Raw genomic sequence first — 23,046 nt, 5'->3', positions numbered from 1 at the left:
GTGCCAGAGATGGTGGTAGAGTGGTAAATAAGACCAAAGGAAACCCCCTGGCACTGTGGGTTGGAGAGAAGTAGTGGAGGTGTGTACCAGGAGACCTGCTACTGGAAGGAAAAGCTGCATTCTGTAGCTTTTTGTTCTTTATTGCAGAGGGCAGGTCAGGGAATGCAGCTTGCAGAAAGATGAGCTGCAGGGCTCCAAGAAGCTAATAAGGGGTTGGAAAGTGGGGCTGTGTGAAGCTTAGGTCACCAATTCAGCCCAATTCAGCAGCTGAATCTCCGAATCCAATTTGAATTGGGAGACCCATTAATCCAATTGAATCCAAAGCCTTCGAATCTGCCCTGCTGTGCCTGCCTCTCCGTGGCTGATCTGAATCTCCAAATCAGTGTTGAATCAGCACTGAATCTTCCAAAGCCAAATTGGCAGAATTGAATGGAGACAGTGATTTGAATTACCGAATCAAATCACTGTCCTCTGAGTTAGCTGAATCTGAATCAAATAATTCCCTATTCACACAAACCTATTGGAGAGCTGTTTCTGATTTGGATAATTGGCATCATTTTGGCCTTGCTCTGAAGAAGTTCAATCAGGACTTCTAGGAAGTCTCCCAGGAAGAGGGAGAGGCTTCGTATGTGGATTCAAGCACAGGGCTAGGAGGGCAGACTGACTCAGATGCTTACAACAGAAGGACTGCAAGGGCAACTTACAAGGAGACAAGTTATGTGTTTTGTTGCTGTTTGGTGGTTGTGTTACCCTGTGAAATCCGGGGTGACTTAAAGGAAATGAAGAGGCCCATGGGAAGGTGACATTACAGAGGGCGCCAGGGAAGTACCCCATAGTTTGGGGAACTTTGTTCCAAGGGTCCAGTGCAGAGGTGGGGCTGGGTACCCAGCATAGAGAGTGTGAGTGACAGAGACCAAACACATATGCTGATATATCCATCTGTGGGCGCTGTCTGTTACGGGCACCTGTTTCACCATTACCTCAATCTCTGTTAACAGTTTCTTAACAATACTACTGAAGCTCATAGAAGTTCCAGCCCTGTTGTCAAGCTTTGATGAACTGCAGCTGGACAACAGAAAAAAAGGCAAGAGACGTGTCCTAGTCACTCAGAACAGATACTTTGTTTCTAATGGTTCCACCTGAAGTACAATCTATGCCCATGGAGAGCACTGCTCGTCAAAGTTTCTGACCTCTACTACAGTTTCTGCTTTGGGAAGCTTGGGACAGCTAGAAGGGATGACCAGCTAACGAGTGTAGAGCTACAAAAAGAATTAAGAGCTCCAGGAGTTGAATGCAAAGGGTAGGTTCTTGGGGGAAGCCCAGATAGCTAAAATGGCTAGAAAGGAGGCAGAGTTTTGTTTGGCATTTAAGGTGAAGACTAAAACTAGCTTGAGAAGCTGGGAATGGAGCTGGCTTTGCTGTCTAAAGCAGCAGGGTAAGTGACCTGTTTACAGAGTACTTCATTTCACAGTTGTTAAAAGATGTGTGAAGCAATCAGGTGATAACAAAGAAAAGGTGTGAATAATTCACCCTTCATAATAGGGTTTGAATAGGAAATGGAATAAAGCAAGAGTCCTGTATGTAAGACTATCAATCCTATAGTAGTATCTAATGCACTTGCATATGAGCCAAGGACTTGTCTATTTTTGGCTGCTTGGTTCTGCACCTTTTACACACTCAGCTTCTATTCACTTAGGTACAAAGTGGGCAGTGAATCATAAGGTATGTTGCTTACAAAAGAGAGGACTTCAAAGCATTTGAGAGACACTTTAAATATTGTTTTGCTAATTCCTTCACTAATGCTTGTTGTGCAACTGGGTATTGAGACTCCCTGTAAACAGCAGAAATGTAGGTGAAACCTACTTCTAATTAATTAGGATGGATGGTAGGTCTTGTTGTGGTTGCTCATGTGGCATTTCCATCATACGGAATTAAAACATTTGGTAGGAGATGTAGATTTGAATCCCCTCATCCAGAGAAGGTAAAAGTTATGTCTCCCACTGCCTGGGTGAATGTATTTAGCCTCATGGTATGCGATATAGAACGGTCCCTTTCTGGTTGCGTTTTGTAACTCTTTGTTCTCCATGGGCTCTGTCAGTGGCCAACTGCAACAACATACAGCAAGAGCAACATTATGGGCAACATTGTGGTGGGAACACTTTCCCTCTGGGAAGTCAGATGACACTTTCTATAAAAGCAAGTGCTGCTGACAAGCAATGTGGAACCAAAGCGCCAGCTAACTAGTAACTAGTACTAAACTAGACTAGTAACAAACATTGACTATATGCTAAGCCTGATGACTAGCTTGGAAACAGCTTCCAGGCAAAGAGCAGAATATAATATAATAGCTGTTACTAATCCCGTGTGAATATGCAATTCCAGGGGAAGTTTCACAATGATAACCTGACAGTCAAGTTCATGCAAACTCAGTTGCCAATTAAATGCTGCTAAATGAAGTTGTGTATTTGTAACACTTCTGTGCGGCAGTACTGGGGTGAGAATGTCCACTGCTATGTGTGGGAGCAATAGATTGAGGGTGCCCAACCTCTGTGTGTGGAAGGGAATGTATTTGGGCTACCAGCCTTTAGAACTGCTTGGGCATGTGCAGATGAGTGCAGCTGTGCAGCACGTGGTGCTAGAAATACCCCTGCAGCACCACATACTAGTGGTGACGTGTTGGGGGTCCACATGCAACCTGTGAGAGTGCTGATGCACCCCCTGATCGGCCACACACACTGCTTAGGCGATGGGCAGGTGGGAGCACTGGTGCCCCCCCGCAAGCGCTGGCTGATCACTACAGCCACTCCTGGAAGCGGCTATAGCAATTGGCTGCAGTGACCAACCATGGGGGAACTCCCTCTGGGCCGAGAAATCTGCTGCGGGGGATCCCCCCAGGCAGAGAGACTGGTCATAGGGGGGCATGTGCCCCCCCCCCCGACTAAAGCAGCACAAGTCCTCCATGCTGCATACCACATAGTCAAGTGTTCTCTGTGCCACAAGGGCACACTGCCCATGTGTGTACTGCTTTGTTGTTTTTTTTCCATGCTTCAAAAAAACTTGCAAAAAACAAAACAAAATGGAGCAGCACACACATGGGTATTGTACACCACAGAAAAGGAGACCTGGGTTGCCTGGAGCTGCACTGTGGCTGCCAGCCAGGCCCTGCTCAGCAGGATTGCTGCTAATGCAGCCCCAAGAGACCCCTTGAGGCTCCAGGTAAGGCTGCTGAAACCAGCACTGTGCTGGGCCCAGCCTCTCCTTTGACCCCCAGGTTAACTAGCCAAGTGACATGGGTGGTTCCCAGGTAGAAGTACCTGCAGCACCAGCAGTGCTGCTGCCACTTGACCCCGGGGGACCAAATGTCTGCACTTATCTGGATGTGGCTCTTGAAGGCAGGGGAATGCAAACTAAGGCAGGTCACCAAGTAAGAAGCCAGTGTGCACAAGTCCCAGCTGACTGCTAGAGGGCATAGGGATGTCAGGGGTGGGGGGGAGTGAGGCCTGTTAGAGTAATTCTACTAGTTTTCCATGCTGATCTGTTAGCTTTTGGCCTGTGGTTCTTAACCTTCTTGGATTTGAGGCACCTCTCCATAACTTCTGTGAAGTGAATGGCACATAAATTAGTTTAGTACACTAGTTTAAATAATCCAGTACTTACATCCTCAGAGAGGGGCCAGGCAGTAAGGGTGGGAGATCAGCCAGGCAGGGTCCAGCCTGAACCTGTGATTACACCTGGATACCATTCAAAGCACCTCTTGGCATTTGAAGGTGCTACAGTAATGGTTTTCAACCTTTTTAATATTCGCAGACCCCCTAAAACAATTAAAATGGAGGCATGGAACCCTTTTGAAATCTATCGCTTATTCTCATTACCCATTTCGGGAAAGTGCTGGTGAAACTGAGATTTGAGTACCAGCAAGTGTTCCTTTTTTTTTTTTTTTTTTTACATCACTGTCTAGCATCAACTCATTTTCAGCCAGAAAGCTGTCAAGGGTTTCAAATGTGTCAAAGTTGTTTTCTTTTACGTGAGAAATCCGGAGTTGTAGCTTCTTGAAAAAAGCCATCAGTTCCCTGCATATCACAGGCAACCATTCACCCAGGGCTTCCCCCAGCTTGCCAGGTCAAACCCTCACACATTCACATGTATTGCGTGTGCTGTGACAATGAGAAGTTGCGGCACAGCCTGAGCTAGCAGATATCTGTATACATCACCAGACTTTTGCTTGTGTCCTCCCATCAGTTTTGCAGGACCTAACCTTTCACTAAAAATATGCACCATTCTTATTGTTCCAGATGAAGCTTTCCATAAATGTTTCTCGGCACTAATTTTCCCAGGGGAAATTCCATCCAGACTGGTTTGCTCACGCCGTCTCCCTCACCCTCAGCCCTCACTCCTGTTCTGCTCCAGTTTGTAGATTGATCTTGCTGGGTGAGTGGAGGGGCTGTGGGGCTCTAGCATTGCTGGTCCCATGTGAAGTACCGGTGGTGGGAGGGTGAGGTGGGGTGGCGGAGCCGCGCTCTGCCTGCTGGGCTGCCTGCCCCGGTGCTTGGCCAGCTTCTGTGCATGGGGAGAAGAGCAGCAGCGGTGGCACTTCACCTCCTGGCAGAGGCACCATCTTTACAGCCAACTTTTGCAGACCCCTAGGCAAGGACCACAGTTGAAAAGCAGGTCCCAGGGCAATGGGTGGTCTGGAAGCCAGTAAGAAATGTTAGAGGCCCAAGACTGGCAGAGTGGTAGGGATGTCAGGGGAGCTGTGCAAAGCAGGGCACAGCTTGGGACACTTGCATTTGGCTGCCATTTCTCCCAGGGCTCGGGCTTCCCAAGGAAGGAAGAGCACGGGCTGTACCTGCGCAAGGGGAGGTGTCTCCTACAAAACAGCAATTGGGAACTGTTTCTGTATTTCCCTGAAGAATAAAAGTAAGTTTAAAAAAACAGGTTAGTTCATGTTCCCGGCACCAGGCTGGACTGGAAGGATGAAGCTGGGTCTGGTAGGTGTCAGGGGAAGCAGGGAGCAGTGGGGGTTTATTTTATGGCTGTTTACAGCAGTGGGAAGAGCAGGACTTCCAGCTGCCTCCAGCCCGGGTACCTGGCAGGGGAAGTACCGTGATGACTATGGTGGCAAGGGAAATACCCTGACCAAGGTAATTTAATTAAGGTGGCACTGTGTGGTGGAGAGTTGTACCCTTGTCTGCTTGTGGACAGGAGTCTCAACAAGAGCCTCACAGTTTGCTTCCCACTGGCTTCCAGTGTGAGTATCCTGGCTACAAAATAGCCTATCCCAGTGGTGTAAAACTGAGCGTTTCTGAGCTGGTATGCAGGGCATTCAAGCACAGCATGTCCCAGTCCCCACAGCCAGCATGGGGCAGACATGGTCTGCAGCACATGAACTGAGCCCAGCACTGCGGGTAGCACAGGGGTCCAGTGAGGCACTGCATGGAACATGTGCCCCTCATGTTGTGTGCGGCATGTGTGGGTGTCCCATGAGCTGGACTGGGGCTGGATCACGGGGCTCCCTGTGCACATAGCCCTTGGGCTAGCATGTGATGCATGCTTCCTATGGCACATGGGCTACACCCTGTGGAGAAAGGTTTTAGCAGGATCCAAGCACAAGTTGTGTGTGGCACCTTGCATTGCCTGTCTTATGCAACGCAGGATCCAGGGCTGGTCCAGTGACCCACTAGCTGGGTCATGCACCTCAACAGGGCTGCATATGTTGTAGAGCTCTGACCCCTCTGTTGTAGAGATTTCTGTTGTTGTAGAGACCTAGAGTGGACTGATCACAGTGACAGAATATAATAATCCCTGTAAAGCAATGTTTCCCAACCCATGGGTTGCAAGAATTTGTGAAAGGGTCACAAGCAAACTTTAAAAATGGGGAAAATGTGGGACATGGTGGCTTTTTCCTTTGCAGGATATTGGAGTTCCCGACTGCAAGAGGCTGCTTGGGCCTGCCCCATACCCCGCCCCCCCGCATGCCCCAGATACGGGGGGGGGAGAGTTTTAGTGGGGGGGGGGCAGCAGTTTGTGGGTGAGAGCCACTGGGTTGGGACTGGCTGTTTGATGTTTACAGATGGGTCCTGGTACAAAATATGCTAAGAACCACTGCTGTTAAGGAATACTAGCTAAACTAATTATTACATTCAGAGCTTAGTAGCAATTATAAGCAAGAGTTCTATAGTACTACAAACAGTACTGCTTATTAAATGACTACATCCACACTGTAAAATTAATTTAAGAATGAAACTTATCCTTAATGAAGACCTCACATTAGCCCCTATGATTGTTGCTAATTGTTATTGCTGTTGGTGTCCTCCCTTTTTGCCTCTAGCTTTGATGCTGCTGTGATGTGGAGGGAGTTATGTTCTCTTTTTGTTTTGTTCTTTACAGGACGGGACAAGAAGTACAGGATTCTTGTTTGCACAAGATACCAATGACCTGTATAAGCTCCCTGTCTTACATATTGGAAAAATGGAATGTCACGGAGTACCTGATGAAATGTCTTAATTATGGGGTCACCACAGTGGTGGCGGCTTCAAAATTAGCCCTTTGTTTAACTCCTGTTATGGTCTTGTTCTGTTTCTGCCTCAGTTCTCTTTACATTATAATGTAATCACAGGAATTCTAAGCTAAAAACAAATTGTTCTGATGATTTCTGGCATGATGCAAGGCAAACTTTGGCATACTTTTGGGATTTGTATGCAAGAATATGGTATGGTAAGTAAAACTTCCTTTGTTTGTAGCTCTAAATCTGTTTTATATTAGATGCATGACCCCAAAATTTAAATGTTAGGCTTCAAACCCAGGTTTACTAACCCAAGACCATTTTCTTTACTGACAATCCTCAAACTTTTTACTGACAACTAGCCTTTTTCACTCACATGTGCCTTATGTTATATGTCACCTTGTAACCTTTCTACCAGACCCTGAATTACAGGTTACAAGCTGGTGGGGGGAGAGGGGGAATTGATTGTTGGTGAAAATGTTTAAATTTATCACTCCACTTTTTTTTTTCCTTGGTTGGCAACCTTACTTGACTGCAGCAATGGTTTTACACCATGTTATCCCCACCATAAGGGGTCCCCTGTTTACCCCCACAATCATGCTGCTGTCCTACTCTCTCTGTCCTGGCATGACAGCCCCCAGAGAAGGACCTATCTGCATACCTGGCACCCATCAGTGTTATAGGCAGATGGGAGGTAGCACTAGGGGCATTAGCCGTAGCACATGGCTGGGGCTTGGGGAAGGAGCTTTGGAGAACCCCGTAAAGCACAAAGTCCTCAGAGCTCCATTTGAGGTGGTGCTCTGGTGTTCAGACACTTTGGGCTTCTATACATGTGCAAGCACCGCATCTCTGGGCCCTTTGAAAAGTGTCCGGTGCTGTGCCATGTGCAGTTTTATAAGAGGCATAACGCGTGTCAGTGGCTTTTGAACTAAATGGCTTTTGAACTAAATGCCTCAGAGGTGCTTTAGTTCAAAAGTGTACTGCTGTAATCCTCTGTGCATTGACATGCATTTTGCCACTTACACAACGGCATGTGGAGCAGCGCGATGCACGTCAGCTTGTGTGTGGAGCCAACTTGATTAATCAAGTCTGCTCTGAACTGGCAGGTATCTGGCATGTTTTGGGAGCGAAAGGTATGTGTATAAATGCTCTGTGGTGGTGTCTACATTAGAATATGGGTTCTAGCTACTTTTTCACACAGCAACTAAAGTGATCATTTGCTGTTGTTTTGATTCTTTTTGACTTTTTGTTGTGCCAGTGGTGTTTTGTTTTTTAAACGGTTGGGGTTTTTTTTCCCCTCCCCCCCCTTCCCCCCCCCATGGCTCTTCATATATACCATCTTCTCACACTACCTTCAAAGCTCTACCTCTGCTTCCCCTTCCTCCATTATTTTCTTTGCCTTGGTAGCCTTTTCTATCCTGTGTAAATCTTTACCCAGTTGTCTTTAGGACTTCGATCTTGTAGCCCTCTATGCATGGTATAAGGGCTCACTTGTAAGGTGCCTATCATTTTCACATTTTAAGTTTCTCTTAAAGACCCACTTGGGTCTTCTCAAGCTTTTCCACATCCTTGTTGAAGTGCAGTGCCCAGAACTGAATGCAATATTCCAGCTGTGGTATCACCAATGCTGAGTAAAGTGGAAGAATCACTTCCTTAGTTTTGCTTGAGATGCATTGATCGCATGGCAGAGCATTGTTTGCCCTGCTAGCTACAGCATCACACTGACAGCTCATGTTCATACTATGGTCTATTATTACCCCTAGATCCCTCTTGGTCATGGTACTAGTCAGTTTCACGCCACCAAGTCTGTAGGTATGCTGAGGATTCTTTATCCCCAGACAGGGCACTTTATACTTCTCAGTGTTAAACTTCATCGAGTTCTGATCCTCCCAACTTGTCAGCTTGTCTAGGTCCACCTATATCTGCAGCCTATTTTCAAGTGTGACCACGCTCCCCTGCAACTTGGTGTCATCCGTGAACTTGGCCAGTGAGCTCTTCACCCCTACATCCAAATCATTGATAAAGATGTTGAAAATCACTGGACCAAGCACGGACACCTGTGGGACACCACTGGCTACTTCTTTCCAGAATGACACGCATCCATTCATTAAAACTCTCTGGGTCTTATCCTGCAGCCAGCTTCCTACCCACCTAACTGGTGAGCAGTTAAGCCTGCAATCCTCCAATTTTCCCATTAGAATACTCATGGGATACTGGATCAAAAGCCTTTTGGAAGCCTAGTGTACCCATCTGGCTTCAAACATCCGGTTACGCGCCACACGTCCCCGGATGCTTGGGGTTGTCCGCTGGTCCGTCCCTGTGGTCCTGCTCAGTTGGTGTCTCTGGCCCGCATAGTCTCTCCCCAGTCTCGCTTATCACGACTTCGTATCGTATCTCAGTGGTGGGGTTTGACTGTTGGGGTCTCTCGTGTATAGGACCGCGGGATGATGATCTTCTGTGAGGCTCCACCTCACCCTTGCACCCCGCCTTGGTGAATCCTGATGCTCTTTGGCCAGGTCCCTGAGAGTTGAGGCTGTACGCCCTTTTACCTAGCAGGTTAATGGCAGTTGGGCCAAATGCCCACTTCACCCACCATGCCTCACAGCCGGCTAGCCCTACCTGTATCTGTAGACCACCTTTTGGGTTAGACACCACCTGGGCTTCTCACCCAGCAACCTCTCCAAAAGTGGGAAACGAAAAAAATAACAAAAAAATACCAACAATGAAGAAATGGAAAATACTCAAGGAGGCCCTCCACCCCCTTTATTGCATGCACCCACAGTATGCCCTACTACAACAGGCTTGAGCCCCTAAGACCCCTAGCAAGCCCTAAATTGGATCTGGGTTAGCCTGTTGGCTGCGGTGTCCTTCTCTCCGTTCTTTATCCAGCCTGTGGGTTCACTGGACCCTTGGTGGTCCCTCTCAGCACATCTTCCCCACGTCTCCTGGTGGGGCAGCTCTATACTGCTGGGGCCCGTCTTCTGCCACCCTTCCCACTGACTATGCCATTCGGCCCCCCACCTGGGGTATCTCTTTGAGCCCATTGGAACCCTCTATGGTCCCACCTGATCTGGCGCTTTGGCTTCTGCTGACTCTTCCGGCTCTTTGTGGGTAACTCCGGGTCTCAAGCCCCTTCTGCTCTCTTCTATCCCCGGGTCCTGGCTCCCGGTCTGAACAAGGCGTCTCTGGTATCTTGCCCCCTGTGTCTCTGTTGGCGGTGTTCTCCCTGCGGTGGGCTTTACTCTCTCCTCCTGTGTTGCAGGAAGCAGTTTCCCATGCTCCTTCCCCTCGGGGGGTCTCTGGGAGAGACCTCTTTTCTGGTGTTGCTGCTGGTCTCCCTCCTGCTCTCCCACCAGCAGCTCCTTTTATCTTCTCCGGCCAGTTCCTGCCGCTAGTCTTCTCTGCTGGCTGCAGCTGTATAAAGGCATGGCTAACGAGCTGCTGAGGTCCTGCTGCCATTTCCAGCTTTGCCACGGCTCCCACTACAAGTAAGAATTTTTTTTTTTTTTCCTTTTTTTCTTCCCCGGCTAGCTCCTGCTCCCAGGGTTCCCCCCTGGCTCCTTGAGGTCTGCCCCCTTGTTTCTCCCTGTGACACCTAGGTATTCAATGTCGACCTTCTCTTTTATCCAGGTGATGAGTTACTTGATCATAGAAGGAGATGAGATCGGTAAGACGAGACCTGCCTGCAATGAAGCCATGCTGGCTATTGTTGAGAATCCTACCTTCTGCAAGCATGTTGCACATAGACTCCTTGAAGAATTTTTCCAGGATTTTCCCTGGGATAGAAGTTAGGCTAATTGGCCTGTAGTTGCCTGGGTCCTCTCTTCCCCTTCTTGAAGATGCCCACAACATTGGCTTTCTTCCAATCTTCAGGGACCTCCCCTGAGTGCCATGAGTTGTGGAAGAGTTTTGGCAGAGGTCCTGCGATGACTTTAGCACTCTCAGATGAAGTTCATCTGGTCCTGCTGACCTGTAAATGTCTAACTGATCATACACCAGCTCAATCTCAACATTAGGAAGGCAATCATTCCTACCATGCCCATTCTGAACTTTATCTGGCATGATTTTCTCCTTAGCCTGGTGAAATACTGAAGCAAAGTGGTTATTCAGGAGTTCAGTTTTCTCCTGAGTGTTGGTAACCTGCTGTCCTGATTTGTTAAGCAGTGGCCCTATGCTTCCACTTATTTTCCTCCTGTTCCCAACGTAACTAAAGAAGGACTTATTGTCCTTGAATTCTGTTGCCAGTTTAAATTTAACCTCTCCTTTAGCCTTTCTAATCTGCTCCCTACAAGTGTGGGCTGCTATTATATAGTCTTCTTTGGGGACTGTCCTAGGCTCCCATTGTTAAAGTGTAGATTACTATTGCCTGGCCCATAGTCCCCTGCATATATGATCTGAGGCTATTGAGCAGAATCATTTGGGATGCAAAGTCTAAGGAACTACTTTTTGTGAATAGGAGAGGACGGTAATTGAGTTCAGTGTTCATGTTGCCTAATTCTGGCCATACTATAAAAAAGATAATTATCTATTTGCATCAATGGCTGCAGCCCATACAAACATAAATCTGATAGAACTAGGGCTGTCTATTAATCGCAGTTAATGCATGCAATTAATGCATTAATTAGTTTTTGCGTGAATTTTTTTAATGTGGCCTGTCACGCTACAGCTTGACTGGTGATTGTCCACATGAGTACCCTGAATAGGGCTGTTCCCCACCTCTTCTGCTGTGTCTTGATGGTACTTTGAGAGGAAGGGGTTCAGTGTTGTAAGTGATGGGCCGTCATAGGGGTTCTCACAGTACAGCCACATCTGACTTGGGACTCCACCTCCCCTACACCCCATCCATTCACCAACCGTGGACGATGATGCTTTAAAGTCCACAATTGCTGCTTCGGCACTCTGCTTACCTCGCACAAAATGTAGCTCCAACATGTTATCCTCCACTGGGCTGCCTGAGATGGCAGTATGGGTGTGCCCAGCATTGTTTTCAGCTGCCTGTACCCAATGCTTATCCTTGCATCTGAGACTGTGTCCTCTCTTGCCGGAGAGTGTCTCTTCCGACTTGACCCAGCAGACCAGAATTGCAAGCAATGAAGAACAAGGGGAAAAAAATAAAAACCCAACAAGGACTTCCTTGGATCTTTCCCTCTAGGAAAGTGGAAGTCAGTGGGGAAGAGAATGGGAGGAATCTAATAGAAGACTTGATTCCTCCTATCCTTATCTCAGTGGGGACCCAGTTGCTTGGGTGCCCCACTGCTGTGGCACCTCCCAGCACCCCCCAAACTCCGGGCTGTCTCTGCACGGTATTGGGTTACTGCCCTTCTGCTCTTTGGCACCATCAGTGCCTTTTAAACTTTCCATGGTGGTGCACGGGGCCGACATCATCAGCTGGGTGCTGCCTAGCTGAATTGAAAGAGTGGTCAAAATGTGGCATGGTGATGCCACACACTGCACCAATCCAAGCATACTCTCCCTTGCTGCTAAGTCCTACTGGTCCCATAGTGTTTCCTGGCCCCTCCTCCCAGGACCTGATGAGGCTCTCAGGGATTTCAGTGCTTGTGTTCAGTCTTCACCATTGCATGTCCTAATAGTTGTTGGTATTGGGGGAAAAGTGGCCCCTCCACGTCTCTGCTGTGTGCCTGTCTGTGCTGCTGGGGGAAAGCTGCCCCACTCCCTTTGCTACTACGTGTGTCTGCTTGTGTGCTGGGAGAAAAGCAGCAATTTCTCCTTTGCTGCTGCCAGGACATACATACATTTCCTAGGAGCAGACTCAGCAGCTGGATGCAGGTAAGTGTATAGAGGGCCAGGTCTTGAAGACTATCTGCAATTTTGCGTACATCCAAAAATATGTACAATTGGGATTCTATTATTGTTTTAACTGTGCAATTAAAATTCTGATTAATTGCAACAATTTTTTTAAATGTCATGATTAATTGTGATCACTCTTTTTAAACTATTCAACAGCCTTCAATTTTAAAACTAAATGTAGCTTATGGATGGCTACCAGTAGAGACCCCAAAAACCATACCAATAATTTAATCTGAAGACATGTCAACCCCAAAATATTGTGGGTGCTCATCACATATTTCAAGTTCTTTCCCTGGGGGAAAAAATATAGGTCTTTAATAGTGGTCCATATCTTATTGGTTAGGGCACTCCTTTGGGATAGGAAAGACACCATTTCAAGCCCTCTTCTACCCAAATTTAGATAGTACTCCTGAAGTTGCACCTCTCACTGTGTGAAAGGTGCTTTATACACAAGACTACTAGATGTTCAGGTGTGGTAGCGAAGGACAAATCTTCCTTGACCAGCTCCAAGGTTCTGATGCACAATTCTGAATAAGTGTGAATAACTCCTTAAGTGGAGATGAGATGAGCCTTCTAGGCCAGATTGTATCTATCTATGGAAGTTTCTTACAGTGTGAACATATTTTTTTTCTTTCTTGAAATAATTGGTTGCTTGGACAGATGAGAAATGTGGACTTCTTATTACGTGTTTGTTATTTAATTCCTACCTTTTGTTTTTTTTCTCTTTAGCCCATCATTCCAATGTATACTGAAAATGTTCGCAAGTAGGAAGCAAGTAGGATGCTTAAAGAAAGGAGTAAGAGTCATTTTAAATACTATATTCCTTTTGAGCATTTGTCTCATTGAATCTTTCATGGTTTTGGCTTGCTTCTGTTTGTGTGGAAAATGGAAAGTGTCCGTAGATTGTGAGACATTAATGTGCATGTCTAGGATGAGCCATAGGCTGCTGACAGACATTCCTTTTTAAAGGCATGATGGAATGTGATCCACATTCCCAACAGTCATGCCTCCTGCCATACCAAACATGCTTAGCAGGACAGTGGTATTGGGATCAAATCTCAAGCACGTCCTTCTTGCCATTGTAGGGATAGGCTGGGATCATGATTCGGGGATCCCCCAGCACTGGCATGTTGAAGGCCGGGTGCCTGACAATCAGTTACCTGTTGGCTGGATTGGGACTGCACCAGGGCTTCAACTAGCCCTGGTGCACTCCCCAGAGTTGGCTGATGATTATTCTCCAGCATGGATTGTACTGGGGCTGCTTCACGCTCTGATGTGGTCCTAGAGCCAGCCATGCTGCCAGCCAGGACTCTGCTGATGGTTAGCCTGCAGGGATATACCTGGGCTGGTTCGAGCCTCAGTGCAGACCTGGAGCCTGACAACAATCATTTGATGGTCGACTGGTGGGAACATACTGGAGTGACTGAAGACTTCAGTGCGGTTCTAACCCTGCCACATGCCTAAATTGTCATGATGGGACCGCTTAGCATTTTCCTTCCATATATTACACATAATCTATGTAATTTTTTGGGGGCTGGTTTCCTTTTTTGGCATGCCATGAATTGTTTAAATGTGTGGCTGGGTTGCAATTTTAGACAAGATTAACAGACTAATCATGCCTTTAAGTTTCAAGGTGAGGCTATCCCCTGAAGGCCTGTAGCATAATGGCAGGCAGGAGAACCATTAAAGCAAATAATTACTCTGACTTGAGGCGAAGCCCAGATGGCTTGTGAGAGAGATTTGTATCTTTGTAAACTCTGTATGACATGAAGAAAACTCAGGTTTATATGGCCAGACAGTTTCAGGGCAAACCACTAGGGCTGTGAGAAGCTTCGATCGCTGATTCAATTTGGAGGAGATTTGGATTGATTCAGTGACGGGCTCTCCAAATCCGAACTGAATCGAGAGACCCATTAATCTCTCCGAATTTAATTGGATGCTTCCAATTCAATTTTGGAGAGATCTGACAATTCAGCCATAGACAGCTTTTATATATCATTTTTTTTTTCTACATGCCTCAAGGTACTAGGCATGGCTCGTGAATGCTGAGGTGGTGGGGCAGATGCAGAGTCCCATGGGAGCATGGGGTCCTCCGCATGCTTGGCAGACGCAAAGTCCCATGGGGAGTGGGGCCCCCGCGCGCTCGGCAGTGGACCAGAAGTACTTCCGGTCCACTTCTAGGTCTGCCGCAGAGTACGTGGCCCCCTCGTACTCCTGTGGGATGCCCCATCTACCCCACCGTCTCGGCATTCACGAGCCATACCTCAAGGTATGTAGAAAAAACATAAAGCTGTGTCTATGGCCAAATTGTCGAATCTGAGTGAGAATCAAATCTTTAGATTCGGCTGAATCAAATTGCTGTCCCCTGAATCAGGTCAAATCTGAATCGAATACTGGCCTTTTTGCACACCCCTACAAACCACACTGGATTAAACTGAATTGGGAACAACTACGGGAGGTGATCCAGTCTGACTTTGAGTCAAATGGCTAAAATAGTGATTCTGAGCCATGGTGCTAGGGTACTTTTAGTTACCACATGAGTCTTTGAAGGGTACTGCAGTGTATCAAGAGGTGAGCCAAGTTTGAGGAAATGAGATCATCTCAAACTTGGGCTTGTCAAGGGATTGCTGTTTCCCTACCCCCACCGTCTGGCCCCTATGCAAGGAGTAAAGCTCTGTAATGAAAAATGCATTCATTTTTTTAAATAAGGTGCTGCTCAATTCCCACAAGTTAGGGAGGGGTGTCTTGAGTCTAAAAAGTTTGAGAGTTGCTGCACTACAGAGAGGGACAGTGCTATTAGATTATGAAGGCACTGAAATGAAACTCAAGCAGGCTGCACTGCACTGGATGCCAGCAGCCTTTGAGTTAAAATACCCAGACTAGAGAGGGTAAGTGAAATAATAGAACATAATAAAAAAGGATGTCCCCCTTTTTCTTTTGGTTGTGAGGGGATCATTTAATTTGGGAAGTTTGGCAGCTCCCTTTTTTTTCCTTAAACTTAATACGTTCGTTTCTCCACAGCTCTGAGACTTTTTTCCCCCCTTTCTTTTAATTTAACACAGAATTAATTAGGTGGCTGTATGACACTCATCAAGTGCTATTCATTACACCATATGGAGGGCTTCCAGTCAAATTTCGCACACACATTGGAGAACCCATTCCATATAATCCAAATATAACTGCTGAGGAACTAGCTGAGAAGGTACATTGGTTCCTCTAACGTTATCAAATTGCCCTCTAGATCTTAATTTTCTTTTACCTTCAAATGACTATTTGAAGCACACTTATGTCTTCATTTCTCTTTTTATAATGGGCTTTATCTATGAGCTTGAGTTATGGGATATATCTGGGCTGTCCCACCAGTGACTCATGGCCTGCCTGAGACAGGCTAATTTGTGCTGTCCACCTGCCCAGGTGCTGCTCCCATTAAGACAGTGGATGTTGCTGTCACCAGGCTTCTCCTCCCTCTGCCAGCTTTGCTTCGTATTTCTGCTGCTGGGCGAAGGGCAGGGCAGGAAATCATTGCTAGGGAACCCATATGGCAAAGCAAGGGTGCACCCATGCAGTGTAGCACTGGCATTGCAGCTCAGTAGCTGGTGTGGTGGGAGACCAATATGACATATGACTCTGGGGGCCCTCAGGCAGTAGAGATGCAGCTTACATGGTGTGTGCAGCCCCCAGTAACTTTGAAGTTGGGCAGCCCTGTATTAAGTATTGTACCCAGGGCCACACCTGGAGTAGTAGGTTGTAAGCTCTGCTAGTAATATCGCATTGTCAGGGGCGTTTGGTGGTGCATTTTTTTCCCCCGTGCTGCTCAAATTGTGAACTTTTCCTTCACTTCTTGCCTTCCATGTCTTGGATCACTTCTGTCATTATAAGTTTGTGGCTGAAAAGGACAGTGTTAAGCAGCATGGTTACATCCAAGTTAGCTAGTCAAAGTATCAAGACTACCTAGCATTGGGTCAGACAAATACTTGAAAGTATTTTAATCTATTGAAATTGGTGGCAGCTATTTTGCTTAAATATCTATGAAGATCTGGGATCTAGGCCCATTCACATACTTTAAGATTGGTTTATGGTGCATTTTCAGATGTTTGGCCTAAAAACTGCTATTAGTATGTTACCCAGACCAAAATCTGCCATCTTCTGGTTTACGCTGCTTCCAGTTGTCTGCTTTCTAAGCTATGTGAATTGTACAAAATGATACTGGCTTCAAGTATAGCTGAGCATATTTGCCTGGAAATGCATTGCATTGTTGTCCAATGGGATGTTGGGGGCAACATCTGAGAGAAGTGCCTCCTGCTGCAAGCTACGGGCTGACTAGGTATAGTGTTGGCAATGCAAGTTAGGCTTGTGTTTTTTGGAGCCGGGAGTGGTGGGGAGGAGTTACTAGTGATCTTTGAGTTTTTGACTGACAGCCCAACTTGTTTTGCTGACACATCTTTTTCCTGATATGTTTTATGTAATGTAAATTCAGCTTGTTTGCCAGGCCCACTAGCAGGGCTGGGTTCAGGTTTAGGAGTTAAATGCCAACCACACTGAAAAAAGGAAAGGTTTTTTTGGTTTTCAGGAGGAAGGTGGCATTGAAATACTTTCTTAGTTATTGGAACCCTGCTTGACTGCAGGAATAGCTTTACATTGTGCTACCCCTCTTGTCAGGGCCTCCAGCTCACCACCATCCCCTGATTGCTTGACTGGTCCAGGCATCGTGCTGCACCACTCGCCCTGTCCCAGCATAGACCCCTAAAGAGGCCTACTGACAACCCAGCAGTATTGGAGCATACGGTTGAGAGACCACTCTCTCTGCACGGTGATATGCTCCCACTCTGACACTAGATGGTGGTTCTGTTCTCTGTCTGTCAGCTTCCATCAAGTTGCAGCTGTCTGGTGTATTTCTTGATTTCTTCAGCTTTTTTTTAGAACCATACAGTAATGAGGCCAGACCACAACCCTGTACACAGTCAGACGAGGGCAAGTCATCCACTGAGTAGGCAGCACCTGATGCAACCCCAGAGCCATGTTTTGGTCTCAGCTGGGTTGCGTGAAGCAATCTGGGCAGCCAGTCACCTGAAGCCACAGGCAGCAAGCCCATCTACTCTAGCCCCTAAAAACTAGACCTAGTATCCTTGTTGAGAGAAGGTGAAAGTTCTTCTCCTGACTTTCCATGTGCTTTCTTGCTGGTATTCAGGTAAGATCCTTGTCATGCCTTGATTACAGTTCTATGGGGTTGATTCTGGTATGACCTTCAGCACTCATTTTTTGGCTTGTGAGCCTGATTTTAATCCTTGGCTTACCCTGTCTCCAGCTATGGCTTCTGACCTTGGCCTGCTTTAACTTTCTCTATGGCTCCTGACTCTGATTTTTTTTGATGGCAGACCCCTTTGTACCCCCAACTCCCTGGACTGCACCCGTGCTTCAGGTGTCTAACCACTAGACAAGCAAGGCAATTAAAACTGTACCATACCATGTTACAACTCCTAGTTCATGCTCCTTTAGAACTTTATTTTCTCTACTCAGTTCTAAAGAACTAGAAATGAAATTTTTGATCCTGGACACCCCATCTTTCTCAGCCTGCTGTGACTGCAAGAACTGTTTTTGTGGAAAATGTAGACCCTTTTAGGAAGTATGGCTGTAGAGAGCCAGTCAGGGCCATTCTCTGTAATCAGGGGGGCTGTTCCAGCAGGCCTTGAACTCTGTATGTAGTTCCAATTACAAAGGATTTTCCTTGTATAATTCTCCAAAGCTGAAGGAGCTGCTCACCTGATTTCCCATATCTCTGGCTTGACTGCAGGAATAGCTTTACACTGTACAACACTCCAAAGCTGAGGGAGCTGCTCACCTGACTTGTCTACCTCTAACTTCCAGAAGATTTAGGTACTGACTTCACAAACCTTATTTCCAGATGCTTTCATTCCCATTGAAACAATGAACCCAAAGCATAACTTAAGTGAAGAGAGGGTACATTAGAATCCTGTTTGTAATTCTGCAGGGCAAGTTATGCAATGCTCATTGCAATACTATACCAGTCTGGCTCCCATTTACTTGGTAGGTAATTTTGCCATCCATTTCAATTGGAGCACAAATTTAGTCCTTGTGTTCTTAAGAAAAATGTTGTAGAGACAACTAGTACATGTATGTTTTCCCAACAACTTCTACCATTCCCTAATTCCTCATTTCCAGGTTGCAAAAGGTAATTGGGGCTCTACTATGTATATACCTGCATAGTATCAAAACTTGTAAAAGTTTAACTGTCTTCTCTTTTCCTTACGAGACAAAGACTGCACTCCAGAATCTAATACAAAGACATCAACAAATACCAGGAAGCATGTGGAAGGCTTTATTGGCACATTTCGATAAACCACAGAAAGATGATTAGAAAATATCACCTCTTTATGGACTCATTAAGTATAAAATACAAAATTACATGTACTTCAATAAGCAGTCCTCTGAAAATTCATGGTAAAAAATTCTATAGAAATGGTTGCTAGTAGATTATCATTGATATTGCATATATAATTTACAGGTTTCTGTATAACTGGAAATGATTTGATTCATTATGTTGTAAAGGCTCCATCCTGCAGTGTTTACCCAAGCAAGATTCTTGATTTCAGTTGGAAGCTTGCTTGAGTGTGGACAGCAGCAATGGATGGGGAGATAATGCAAAAAGATGCATTTATGTCAAGGTAGTGAACCAAAAGCAAAGAGAGTTTGGTTCTTAGTGGCTACTTTATAACACAACCTTCATTTTTTTTTTCTCAGATAGATGGTTATAGAAAGGCATTCCCTTCCATTTCCTAACTATTTCTGACTTCCCCCTCTATTCCCTATAGATAATCATGAGTAAGCTAAGACATAGGATAAGCTTTAGGCAGACAAAGTTCTTCGTGTGAATCTGATATCTTTTATTAGCCCAACTTAAATAGCTGGAAAACAATTATTAAGCAAGCTTTCGGGTTCAAAAACCGTTCATCAGGCTAAGGAAGTTTAAGCAGTTGATGTGTGCTCTTCCTCATCCATGCCTTTTGCTCTGAAATTGTCTGATGTTGAACATGCTGCCAGCCCTCCTTGATTCAATTAGTATGTCAGAATCATAGATTCCAAAAGCATACTTTAGAAGGACAGAAAAGAATGTGCAAAAGCTGGTAGGTACTAAAAACACAGTCTTACTTCATGCCAGTATCCATGTTAAACTCAGATGTTTCATTTTCATATTGGAAGGTTGCCTTTTATTCCCTTAATTTAAAGAACTGCACTGGATAAATGAGCCCAGGTTCCGGCAACACTAGTTTTACTGACATTTAAACTATCCAGTCCAAGCACCCCTGTGATGGCCAGAACCAAAGAAATTAATAAGCAATAAATGTGTGCTTCTTGGAGGCATTTGAAACTTTTGTCTAATATGAAGCTTGTATTTTTGTAACCCACAAATGTAACTTGTAACTGTTTGTGGAACTGACTAGGCCTCAAAGACAAAGCTATAACTATGAAATTAGCTGACCTCTTTCACTTAGAATTTAGCCCTGATGATGATAAAAACTGGACTCAACTGCCTACCTTATCCAGCACATTTCAAGAAAGGACATCTCAAAAAAGCATAGTCAGAGAGTTTTGAAGGGGCTGGATTTAGGCAGGGTAATGTTAATTTTAAACCTGAAGATGTTGTGTTGCAGTTTGCTTATTGGATAAACCCAAGCTTGGGCAGTAACTTATTATAATAATTTCTAATACCTTTTAACCCCTCGGATCTCTTGTACTCCCTGTGAAAGTGAGGACCAGATCCTGACTGAGGGGCTTCCACTGGTATCCTTTGGGCAGCCCAGTTCAGAGACATCTGACTTCGCTGATTCAACTTGATGTGCATCTTCTAACCAAGGGACTATCAATAAGTTACTAACCAAGTGGGAACTCTTGGTTAATTTCTTTATCTGTTTTTTATTATCACTGTCAATTTTAATCTGTATTGTTATGTTGTCTGCTTATTAGTTTAACCTTTTTATTAACTATTACATATGCAAACTATATCTTTTGTTGTCATAAGTAAAATTCATTCCTTTTTGTAAGTGAAACTTGTAATTTCTTTCCTTTCCAACATCACCTTCTCGATCCCAGACCAAAAAGCCCAGTGCCTAATAAAGTTGCAGTGCTCAGTCAGTCTGCAACTAAATTGATATACTCACAGTGCCCAGCTGGCCTGTGACACACCCCAGAGTATGCAGGGTAGAAAAGGATGATCTAACAGCATCACCAACAAGAAGGTAAAAACTGTTTAGCTGGCAATTTAGTCTGTTATCTAAAAAAGGCATTAAATCTTCCAGCCTTCACTGAATCATCTATAACTAGATTGCCGTCCACATTCAGTAAGACACCTAGGGTTTCTCTGGTCTTCTGCTTAATTTTGGCATGTTTGTAGAATCCCTTTTTAATGCCTTTGTGTCCCTTGCCAAAACATAGATGTAGTAATCTGTATCTTTCAAATGGAGTATTAAAGGGATATACTTTAGAGCAGGGGTGTCGATCTCATCTGGTTCTGTGGTCTGGATGAGTGCCATTGAGCTGGTTTGCTGGTTGGATTGGGTCTACGCTACTATCCCCCGCTAACCCCTCAGCCTATGTTATGGACTCTGCCCTTGAATTACCCTCTAAATTTGATAATTTGGCTTCTGAATTCAGTGCCTTCCCTCAGTGGCCCAACAAGGCTGCCTATGCCCTGGTGCTTTACACTTGCATCTAATCAGCTGTTCTGCCAAGTTCCCAAAAGCACAGTTCTTACGCGGTCCCTTTTAGTTCAGTAACATATTAATTTATACTTTCTTTTTATCACACAAAAATCTGTCTTTCAAGGGTTTTTTGGGGCATGCAGTACTCAGATTTGGACAGTACTACACAGTATATTTTGGCCTTTTTTTGAAGGCAAAGGTGTTAAGGTGACCCTTTACCGTCCATGAGGTTGTGTTGCTCCACTTGCCTTCAGAGTCCAACTTCTTCAGTCTGAATCTTAAATTCATAGTTTCATAGCTTCGTAGTTGTTAGAGTCAGAAGGGACCTCAGTAAATCATAAAGTCCGACCCCCTGCCCTGGGCAGGAAAAAGTGCTGGGGTCATATGTCAGTTTTTACATTCTTTGAAATTCATTCATTCTCTCGCACAACAATTCCACTTATAATAACTAACACTTCCTTCAGACCATGGGCACAGCTATGGGCAGCCAAATGGCCCCCCAGTATGTCAACCTTTTTAATGAGCCACCTGAAAGAAGAATTTCTCGAGGACTGTACCATCAAACTCCTGCTATACTTAAGATATACTGATGACCTCTTCATCATTTGGACTGAAAACCTGCAATCTCTGATTGATTTCCATCAGAAATTCAAAAATCATCACCTGTCCTTCAGACTGTCTTGAATACTCCAGCACCAACATTTCCTTTTTAGACATGACGATCATCACTATCTAGAATGGTAAAATACAAACCACCATATACAAGATACCAATGGACCAACATACATATCTGCACAGAACCAGCAAGCGCCCTAAACATGCCAAGAAAGCTGTAATATACAGCCAGGCTCTCAGATACCAATTAATTTGCACTGAGGAGACCGCCTGTGATCATCACTTCACAAATCTCAAAAGGGTTTTCACTCAACAAGGACACTCCTCCAAAGAGCTAAATTGCACTTTTGAAAAAGCCACCAGGATTCCATGTCAAGAATTGCTACAGTACAGAAGGAAAATCTCCATGAGTTGACCACCCCCAGTTATATGACCTATCAACCCTCCCTGGAATCTATACAGAAAATCCTCAAACAACTGCATTCCATGCTAGAAGGTGATCCAATTCCCAAATAACTTCCCAGAGCCACCCATCCTAACCTTTAAATGAGCACTGAACCTTTCCAACCTCATCACCAGAAGCAAACTTCCTTTTGCCCAAAACATACTGAATGGCTTCAGGCCATATCATGACAAGAAAATTAAAACTTGCCAACATATCTCCACCGCCCCCAGAATTACTATACCTCACAACAAAACCATCAACATTCCTGGCACCACCTCCAGAAATGTAGTATATCTCATCCAGTGCAACAAATGCCCTGTTAGAAAATATGTAGGAGAGACCAAACAACAACTGTGCACCAGAATGAACACACACTGGAAATCTGTTAAAGACAAGAATACCCAGTTACTGGTGGGGGCACATTTCTCACAAGAAAACTACTCTCTCCAATCTTCATAGTTCGTAGGGTCAGAAGGGACCTGAGCAGATCTTCGAGTCCGATTCCCCTGCCATGGCAGGAAAGAGTACTGGGTCAAACGATCCCAGCAAGGTGATTGTCTAGCCTTGTCTTAAAGACCCCCAGGGTAGGAGCCAGCACCACTTGCCTTGGAAGTTGGTTCCAGATCCTAGCTGCCCTGACAGTGAAGTAGCGCCTCCTGATATCTAGCCTAAATCTACCCTCTGCCAGCTTGTGACTGTTATTTCTGGTCACTCCTGGTAGTGCTTGGGGGAACAGGGACTTCCCCAATGCCTGCTGGTCCCCTCTGACTAGTTTGTAACAGGCCACTTGATCCCCCCTCAGCCTTCTGTTGTGGAGGCTGAACAGGTTCAGGTCCTGTAGCCTCTCCTCATAGGGCCTGCCCTGTTGTCCCCTGATTATGCGAGTGGCCCTCCTCTGGACCCTCTCCATGTTGTCCACATCCCTCCTGAAGTGCAGCACCCAGAACTGGACACAGTAC

General features: G+C 45.5%; 1 protein-coding gene across 1 annotated transcript in view; it reads left to right on the top strand.

Moving 5' to 3' along the window:
* LOC109318787 (transmembrane protein 68-like) overlaps nucleotides 1-18,769 on the top strand; it is a 120,375-nt gene extending 101,606 nt beyond the window's left edge. Inside the window, 3 exon segments of the mRNA XM_019548180.1 lie at nucleotides 13,040-13,106; nucleotides 15,373-15,512; nucleotides 18,582-18,769. Of these exon segments, the coding sequence (XP_019403725.1) occupies nucleotides 13,040-13,106; nucleotides 15,373-15,512; nucleotides 18,582-18,686 (312 nt within the window). The 3' untranslated portion in view covers nucleotides 18,687-18,769.
* Nucleotides 18,770-23,046: the final 4,277 nt, after the last annotated feature.

The sequence above is a fragment of the Crocodylus porosus genome, unplaced genomic scaffold, assembly GCF_001723895.1.
Source record: "Crocodylus porosus isolate Cpor-Errol unplaced genomic scaffold, CroPor_comp1, whole genome shotgun sequence".
NCBI classification, from domain to species: Eukaryota; Metazoa; Chordata; order Crocodylia; family Crocodylidae; genus Crocodylus; species Crocodylus porosus.
The sequence above is the reverse complement of the archived record's forward strand: the minus strand, read 5'-3'. Positions and strand labels throughout refer to the sequence as shown.